Here is a 9,134-nt window from a genome sequence, read left to right as displayed (position 1 = left end):
CAGGGGAGGGGCGGCCCGGCCATCCCGGGGGCAGGGAGCAGGGGCTGTCCGGCCATCCCTGGGGCAGGGAGCAGGGGCTGTCCGGCCATCCCTGGGGCAGGGCTATCCGGCCACCCCAAAGCCCCCCTTTGCCCTCCCCACACCCCATCACAAGATCCCAACACAGAGTAAAAGCTGCTCAGTTTATAAATTTTATTAGCTGGAGAGTGTACACAGTACTTACAATTGCATCTATTAAAGACCAAAATACACTTGAAAAAATGCATCATATAAAAAAAAATTAAAAACTTTGAACTATGTACAAACTTTGCCTGACATTATGTTAAGCTCAGGACCCTCCCACGCCCATTCACAAAAGTTTATTTTCCCCCTCTTTTTAACATGTAGGGCCTTCAAGCCACTTAGCATCACTTGAGGATCATTTTTTCCCAAATCCTGTTCTTTACACTCCTATAAATCTGGGTTTTGATGGGTTTGATGCTTCACTGCTCTGGGTCAATCAAACACATTTCTCCCCAAGCCTCTTCTTTCATCCTCACCTGCTCTTTTACTCACTCCCAAAGTGGAGTTTTTGCTCAAGTGTAGCCAATCTACAAAGAAATCTCATTTAATTACTATAGGGAGGTTTGGACTGGGCATGTCTCCAATTTAACAGATTTCCCTGAAAAAGCAAGCAGACATTTTTGGTACCGTGGTGTTAACTGCTGGCTCCAACCTCACCAAATTAAACACAACTTTCAGCAGTGATACCCAGAACACAAAACAAATAAAAACATGACAGGAGCACTCGGGCTTTCACATCACTATTTAAAGTATCAACAATAAGACTTTGTAGAACACAAATCTGTATTTCTTCACACACAACCTACAACAGCAGATCAGAGAACCTGAATATGAAGGCATATTGGGAAACAAGTTCTAGCTGGCTAGAAAAAGTTTACAAGTTCTTTAAGAAAAGTAATTACTCATTAAAGAAAAAACAAAACAAAATCTATGTCAGAGCAATAATCTTGCTTCCCAAACTTCCAGCTCTCAGAGGGGGTCCCTCAGGACAGAGATTTACCATCAACTAAAGAGCAAAAAAAACAGCATGGAGAGGCTCTTACTCCAGCACACAAATATTCCACCAACAAAATGTACAGGTGCTCCAAAAAAATATTTACAGTAATGCTGCAAATCCAACTAAAATTCCTTAAGGAGAGCTGCACGTTCCCAAAATGGGGGAGATCCCAGGAAATGCTGCGTGAGGGTCTCAGGTGCCAACTGAGGAAAATCAGCACCGGCCTGGAAGTGGGCAAGGATTTAAGGCAGAAGCAACCAGAGGCCCTGATGATGCCATCGATGTTAAAAATACCCTTGAAATCATTAGAAATAAACCCTAATTAAGAGTTGTGAGCAGAGTGTCAGATTACTGGTTTAACTCAGGACAAAAATTGAAAGAAGGAAGATTTCTTTGCCTGCCAGGAAGCGGGCCAGCTCCTCCTGCAGCTGCAGGTGTCCCCATGGCCGAGTTATCTTCCCAGCTCCAGCTGTGGGGAGGGCTCGGACACGGAACCAGGAACTCCCAACCAGGAGCTGAGCTGCACTTAAGAGATCCAGCTGCCAATTCCAAACCCCCTCTGCAGTTCCTCCTTGTCCTTTCACTGCCTCCACAGGTCATCCTTACACCTGGGACAAGCTCCCTCTTCCTCCAGGATTGCCTGCTCACAAGGATCCAACATTTCTCCTCCCTCTTCTCCTTCTCACACTCTCAGGTTTAGTATTTTTCTTGCATTCAAAGGAAATAGAATTTTCCAGGCTCTGTTCTTTTGTATCCTCCCAGTCTTCCACAACTTGCTGATTTGTCCTTCACTTTGTCTTTAGTCAGGAGCTTCCAGTAAATGGGAAAAACACGGGAGGGAGGAAATGTAATTTTCAGGCTGCACTTGAAATCAGCATTCACTGAATTTAACCCAGTCTCACCCATCCCTGGCTGCTTTCCTCAAAAACTCCTCCCTCTGCAGCTTCACCTGGCCAGGTTCACATTCACCTGGCAACATTCCCAACTCCAAACTTCACTGCTGTGATCCAGTTTGAACTACAGAAGACAAAAACTGGAAAATCTGGGACTCCCAACAGGCAGATGAACCAGAGAGCAGCTGGGTAACTCATTAAGGTGGGAGAGGGGAACAGGAATGGAATGGTGAGAAATCACCTGTTAAATGCTTTTAACTACTGCTCCCATCAGCAAAATTCAAATCATAAGAATAGGGCAGGCTTAGAATCTAAATTAAAGATCTGTTCTGTGGAGATGCTCAGCCCAAAGCCAGCTCTAGGTCATGGAAAAATCCTTTTTTTTTATAATGTAAGTACTGCTCGTTCACTAAGTGCCACTTTTGTTTTGTTTTTAAGAGGATAATTTATAAAAAGCATGAAAGGTTCATTGGTATCTGCCTTCATTTGTTAAAGAGTCCTTCAGGTACCTCAGGCTGAGCTGCCCCAGCTGCTGCTGTCCTGAGTCATCCATCACTCTGAACTGTAGGACTGATTTAGGCATCAAAAACATCATCCCAACAATGGTCAAGTCCCACTCTGGGACTGAGGATTCCACGTCTCCTGGAGGAACCATGGACTTCACTGGCAGGTGAGAAAGAAGATTTAAAAACAAAACAAAAAAAAAAAAGATCCTTTGGAAGAGACTCACTTAAAAGTTTCAATCCTTTTTATACTCACATCCATCTTTCTTCCAAAGCAACAAGTACTGGCAATGAACATACAAAACCACCCAGAAACTGATTTACTGATCCAATCCCCCCCACATCACCCTGTCCCACCCCACTGGCAACAGAGACACAAAACATCAAGTCCTGCAATAATCTTGACTATTTCTAGCATTGATTGGATGGCTGAACCTTTCCCAGAGAAGAGCTTCTTTATACATTTACAAGGTGGAATTGAAAAGAATCCCCTTGAGTTTCTGCCAGGGCTGGAAGTGCAACAGCAGGGCCCAGCTCAGGGAAAATGAAGTCCAAAAGGGGTGAGGAGTGGATGGAATAACAAATCTCTGCTGGCCAAACACAGGCCTGTGGTGCAGCCACTCAGTGCTGGTTGGAGCAGCTGGAATCTGTCCCTGGGCAGGGCTGTGCTGCACCAGCCACAGGGATTGAGGCGAGAAAATGAAGGAAAACCAAAGGGATGAGTGTTCAGACTCCGAATTCCCTGTGCTGGATCAGGAGAGGGCACCAAGGAGTCTGAAAGGTTCTGTTTGTAGAATTGAAACCTCAAGCACCTCCTCAACACATGGTGCTTGCTCTGTGGAAAAGGACAGGCTGTGACATGGAGATTGTCCCACTCCAGGATTCACTGGACACTCTGGGCAGGCAGGACAGGCTGGCAGGAGGGACGGGAATTCCTTTCAGGAGTTTTTCCCGGGAAGCAGGGGTTAGGAGACCCTGATCATCTGTGTCATCGCTTCTTCGTTGGTTTGAGTTGGATCCTGCAGACACAAAATGTTGGAAATCCCACATTTTTCCATGAAGCAGAGAGAACCACACACAACAATGGAGGGAGGAGACACTCCTGCCCTTCCCTTGATCTCCAAAAATGTCCTATTTTCCCTGGGTTTTACAGGCCAGTGTAAGAGACTGAGACACAAAAAATCCTAATACTTCCCAGGAATGTGTTGTTTCTGGTTATTTAGGAAGACCTAGGACTGGTCTGACACTTAGGAATGACTTTAGCTCAAAGTAAGAAATACTCCCTGAAGGCACAGAACTGCTCTAAAGCACTGAGCAACAACAGAACCCGTTCATTCTACTCCATTGTGTCCCTTCCTTTGAAAAATGCCTTGCACTTTTTATGCAAATCAATATGCAGCTAAGAATCAGATATTCCCATCTTTTAATTCCCATCAGATGTAAAGATAAGGTGTCTCTACCTTTCATTCATGTCCTGAAAGAACACACCACAACCCAACCAGAAAGGTTGTTTTACAAACAAAGAATGTTTGTGTGCATTTATCCTAGGAACCACAAAGTGAACACACTTCTCTCCACATTATTGTCATTTAATTCCTCAGGGCACACATCCCTTGCTCTCCACAAGCAGCAACAGGAGGAGTTTTTTTTCCAACACTTGGAATAAATTTAAAGGCAGGGAGGACCAAGGGTCAGCAGCCAAGCCCAAAAACCCAACCAAAGCAGCACAGACACCTCTGATGTGTGTCCTGAAGGGCTGAAATTTGCCCCAAACCCCACTCACCTGCATGTGAGGGCTGTCCTTTTCCTTGGGGGAGAAGAAGCGGCCCCCCTCTCCCCGTTTCCTGGCCATGGCGTGCCGGTGCCGGGACTCGTGCAGGTATTTCTGCAGCGAGGGAAGGAGCAGGTGAGGGAGCAGCCACTCCTTCCAGTCACTGCTTCCCAGGGGCAATTCCCAGTCCCATCCATCCCCCTGCCCCACTCCTTCCAGTCACTGCTTCCCAGGGGCAATTCCCAGTCCCATCCATCCCCCTGCCCCACTCCCTCCAGTCACTGCTTCCCAGGGGCAATTCCCAGTCCCATCCATCCCCCTGCCCCACTCCTTCCAGTCACTGCTTCCCAGGAGCAATTCCCAGTCCCATCCATCCCCCTGCCCCACAGACACCTGTCGTGCTGACAGTCAATGCAGGCTCACACACAGCTCCAGACACTCCCAAAAACACCCAAAGGAAGAACTGTCCCCAAGGGACTTTAAAAATTTACTCTGATGTAGCTCATGAACAACAAAAGCATCATAAAACTGAGGAACACCCTGATTCTAATCCTCATTTTCCAGCCCAGGTGGGATTCTGTGCCTTTCTCACAGAGCAACCCTGTGTTAGACCCGAGTTTTATTCTCACCCTTCGCTCTTTGGGGATTTTTCCCTCTGCTTCCAGCTTTGCCCGTGCCTGCCTCCTCTTCAGGATGCGGTGGTACTGCTTGGCATTGACATAGAGGGGCTCCTCTTCCAGCATCTCTGCTCCAGGCAAAGGGATCCTCTGGATGGCTGGGACTGAGCCAGCTCCAGGCACCATCTGTATGGAGAAGGAGGGTTTAGTTCAGAGAAGGTGGGTTTAGTCCTTGCAGCTCAGCACACAAACTGAACACAAAAATGCCATTAAAAATCTAAATATTAAAATGGAAAGTGGGTTTTGCTCAGGTAATGCAGCCACTTAAATGAAGAGGAGCAATAAAGCTGTTCTCAAACTGCAGAGCCAATTTAAACAAATCAATTCCTTGTCAGTCCTGCTGGGTTTTTCTGATAAAGGTAAAATTTCAATACAATTCCATGACTGTGTTGCTGCTTCTTGGACAATTAAACAAACAGGACATGGCTGGTGCTTCCCTTTCTTTTGGGTTATCTCTTACTTCAATTCTTTCATTTCAGAGCATTTCTAAGCCAACATCACAGAGCTGCTGACATCTAGTGGGGACCAACAACATTCCAGTCCTCACACTACAAAGAAACAGGAATTGGCAAGAAAAACCTCTATAAGTGATGGAAACAAATCCTAAGGGATCCTCAAGAAAACCAGTAGTGACTCAATCTATTTAAACCTTTGCTCATCAGTTCACAGCTCAGTTTGAATTTCGGTTTTTAGATTTCTGAGCTGCTGTGGGAGAGAGGAAGTACAGAACACACAGATCACAGCAGGATCCAGGTCTTTGAAGCTGAAAATTTGTAATTTTTAAACTTTAAACTAATGGAACTTACAGAAAAGACTGAGCATATGAAGGTGACCTGAATCTCAGACAAGAGTTTATCAGAGAATCAGGGAATCACAGGATGGTTTGGGTTGGAAGGATCTTAAGGATCACCCAGTTCCAACCCCATGCCAGGGACACTTTCCACCATCCCAGGTTGCTCCAACCTGGCCTTGGACACTTCCAGGGATCCAGGTTCACCCGGGGCCCGCCACAGCTTCTCTGGGCACCCTGTGCCAGCCCCTCCCCATCCTCCAAGGAGAAATTCCTTCCCAATATCCCACCTAACCCTGCCCTCCATCAACTTAAAGCCACTCCCCACTGTCCTATCCCTACCCTTGTGAAAACCCTGCTAGATTTGAGTACAGACACCCTAAAGCTCAGCTTCCAAAGGCAGCAGTGGGAATTTCACACCTACCATGACCATTCCCCCTGAATTGACCACGTTCCCAGCCACCGGCAGTGTCACCGTGACCGTCCCCTGGCCACTGCTGGTGGTGTTGGTGTTGGCTCCAGTTTGGACAATCTGGGCTCCAGCCAGGCTGGCTGCTGGAATGGTGATCATGCCTGTAACAGGGACTGTAACTTTAAGGAAGGAGAACACAAAAGGAAAAAAAAAAAAGAAAAAAAAGAAAAGAACGAAAAAAAAAAAACCAAACAAAGGAAAAAAAAAAAAGAAAAAAAAGAAAAGAACAAAAAAAAAAAAACCAAACGAAACAAAAACACGCACACAAAAAGAAGGGAACAGCATTAGTCCCACTTCTGTGTTTTACTCATTCATCCTTCCAGAACATGCACAGAGGGAGGAAAAGCGTTCAAGTGAGGGATTAAATTCCATCAGAACTCCTGGTTTTTGCATTTGTAACCTCACTGTGAGTAACCATGCACTCCTGAGGTGGAAAAGCAAAAATAAGGGTTTCTATTCTACCAGCCCTTGCCAGAGACAAGGAGATTTTCTGTTTCTGGGGGAAGAACCCCAGAGTGAATTGCTGCAGAACACAAACACCTAAATAAATCAAAAGCCTTCTCAAAGAGGTATCCTGGCTCCTCCCAGCCCTCCTACCTTGCTGCAGGATGGTGCCATCAGCATTCACGGGCTGGTACACGATGGTCTGGCCCTCAGCAGCCTGGGCAACCTGCTGGCCTTGCACCGCTATCTGCTGCTGGGTCTGAACAAAACAAAGAGCACAAGAACGTTACAAATTGCTTCTTTTTTCCAGTGTTTACAATTCCTGAATGAACACATGGTGCTTGAGGTGTTCCAGGTGTCTATTTCTGTTGCCTCATTAGCAGCAGTAAGAAATAGGCTGGAGCACAGACCAAATAACTGGAGATCAAACACCTGAAGCACATGTAAGATGCTTTTTCTAACAGTTTAATAACGAAAAAAACAAATTCTAGTTTTCCTGTCTCACTATGAAGATGTGAAAGGAGGAACTATTCTGCTCAGAAATTTAATTTTGGCCCTAACCAAAAGCATCAGCAGAAACCCCAGGTGTGACTGGACTACTGCACACGATGGCCCAAGTATGGAATTAGCAATGCTTCATGTTTTCAAAATTCAACAAAGAGACAAAAACAACCACGAACCAATAAAATACAGAAACACGATGGAGAAAAACATGCAATCTAATTATTCTGCCCCAGAGTCATGTATGAAACACTACAAAAACATGACACTCATTCTCAAGTTCTCCTCAATATTAATAATTCCTTTTTTTTTTTTTTTTTGGCCTTTTTTTTTTCTTCACTTAACCACATCTTAAGTCATTTGTCAAGTTTCTCTTCCTGTTCCTCTGCAGAAAAGCCTTTCATGCTGGTGCAGTTACCTGTGTCTGGCCAGCAGTAACTGCAGTCTGGGGCTGCTGTATAATGATCTGCTGGGTCTGGCCCTGCTGCCCCTGTACCTGCACAGCCTGCCCACCTTGAATCTGAATCTGACCTGGCTGGACCAACTGAATCTGTGGAAGAAAGAGTCAGAAAGGAACATTAACTATGCCTCTGATTTCTCCCTCCTCGGCCTCAGCATGACCAAGTCATCTCTGAGGGTGATTTACTGTTGCACAGAAAAAGAAAGCAGCGAGTCTTCTCTTTTTCCAGTTGAAAATGAGGAGTTTTAATGGATTGCTCCCTGTGACACAGCAGCCCAGCCACGCAGGGCAGAGGGACCAACGCGCTGTGTCACTGTGCTCCAGCAGCTCTGCACTGCTTACACAATAAATCACTCAGGAGAAATCAATTATTCACATGGCACTGGGAACCAATAGTCAGGTGGAAGAAGAGGAGGACTAAGATTTAAGACATCTGTGGGGTGTTAATTATCCAGCACTCAGAAGTAGTGCTGGGATATATAAAGTTGTCCTCAGCTTTGCAGAGTCTTTCCACCACTGTGGAATGTTCTTAGATTAAAAAAAGAAGAGCTGGAATATGGTTTGGAGTTTGTGTTTAAAAACACAGTTATGGGTTTTCCTCCAACAACCAGACTGAGAAGAACCTCATAAAAATACAGTGGTTTTCAACAACGGAAATTTTAAATAAACCTCTCAAAACACCAAGACATCATTTGCCTTCCTGGACTGTGCTGGGTTCCTAAATCCCATCCTAAATCACCAGGACACTTTCATTATGCCATGGTTACAGTTCTTCCCTTTGCTTTTGAGGAACACTTTGACCACCTCCTTAAATTTACCAACTGTCTTTTAAACAGATAATTACTTCCCAAAAAATCCATCTTCTGTACCTCCTTCACTATTGCCTTCTGTGCAACAGGAATGTTTAAATTCCCCTTCAGCCATCACATATTAGACAGGCTCAAGCACAAATTATTTTCAAGAAACTTCCTTAAATAATTTTTTTTTAAATCCTCTTTCTGAGCCATAAGTTGAACAGGCACCAGATCCCCTACTACACCGCAAGGGCCAGATAAAATATCCCAACCAACAAAAATCCTGGTCTAGGGGAAGGTATCCTGCCTGTGGCAGGAGGGTGCCAACTGGATGAGCTTTTCGATCTCATCCAACCCAAACCATTCCATGATGAAAACCCCCAAACCAACCCAGCTGTGTTTTAGTGTTTTTAATCCAAAAAGTTTGCACCAGGCCATAGAACATAAAAACTGAGTTCATAAAGGACTTTCACTCATTCCCACCGGGCCAGAGCCACAAAGCACCACCTCTGCCTGCTTTTAGGGTGCTGAGCAGAGCCTGTGTGGCAGTGGGAGCATCCCAGAGTGTCCCCAGGCTGTGCAGTGCCCCCGGGGTGTCTCACCTGCTGCAGCCCCTGCGTGCCGGACACCGGGACCTGCATGATGGTCTGGCCCTGGCCCCCAGGCACGGCCTGCACCATGATGGGCTGGCCCGTGGAGGTGATGAGCTGTCCCCCGCTCACCTGCACCATCAGCGGCTGGCCCCGCACCCGCGCACGAGGGGACAACA

At 46.0% G+C, this 9,134-nt stretch overlaps 1 protein-coding gene across 6 annotated transcripts in view; it reads right to left on the bottom strand.

Annotated features, from left to right (window-relative positions):
- Window positions 1-178: 178 nt before the first annotated feature.
- The window catches only part of NFYA (nuclear transcription factor Y subunit alpha), a 13,564-nt gene continuing 4,608 nt past the window's right edge, over window positions 179-9,134 (bottom strand). For 2 of the 6 annotated variants that reach the window (XM_017727227.1, XM_017727230.1), the window contains exons 3-9: window positions 8,968-9,111; window positions 7,530-7,661; window positions 6,764-6,869; window positions 6,119-6,285; window positions 4,857-5,030; window positions 4,240-4,341; window positions 179-3,475 (exon numbers count right to left, since the gene is read on the bottom strand). In XM_017727227.1, coding sequence (XP_017582716.1) covers window positions 3,422-3,475; window positions 4,240-4,341; window positions 4,857-5,030; window positions 6,119-6,285; window positions 6,764-6,869; window positions 7,530-7,661; window positions 8,968-9,111 — 879 coding nt within the window. In that variant the 3' untranslated portion in view covers window positions 179-3,421. Of the gene's footprint in view, window positions 3,476-4,239; window positions 4,342-4,856; window positions 5,031-6,118; window positions 6,286-6,763; window positions 6,870-7,529; window positions 7,662-8,967; window positions 9,115-9,134 lie in introns of all 6 variants that reach the window. The other 4 variants (XM_017727229.1, XM_017727232.1, XM_017727231.1 and 1 more) reach the window with 3 other exon arrangements.

This window comes from Corvus brachyrhynchos, unplaced genomic scaffold, assembly GCF_000691975.1.
Source record: "Corvus brachyrhynchos isolate BGI_N302 unplaced genomic scaffold, ASM69197v1 scaffold72, whole genome shotgun sequence".
NCBI lineage: Eukaryota > Metazoa > Chordata > Aves > Passeriformes > Corvidae > Corvus > Corvus brachyrhynchos.
This window is presented reverse-complemented; position numbering and strand designations above follow the sequence as displayed.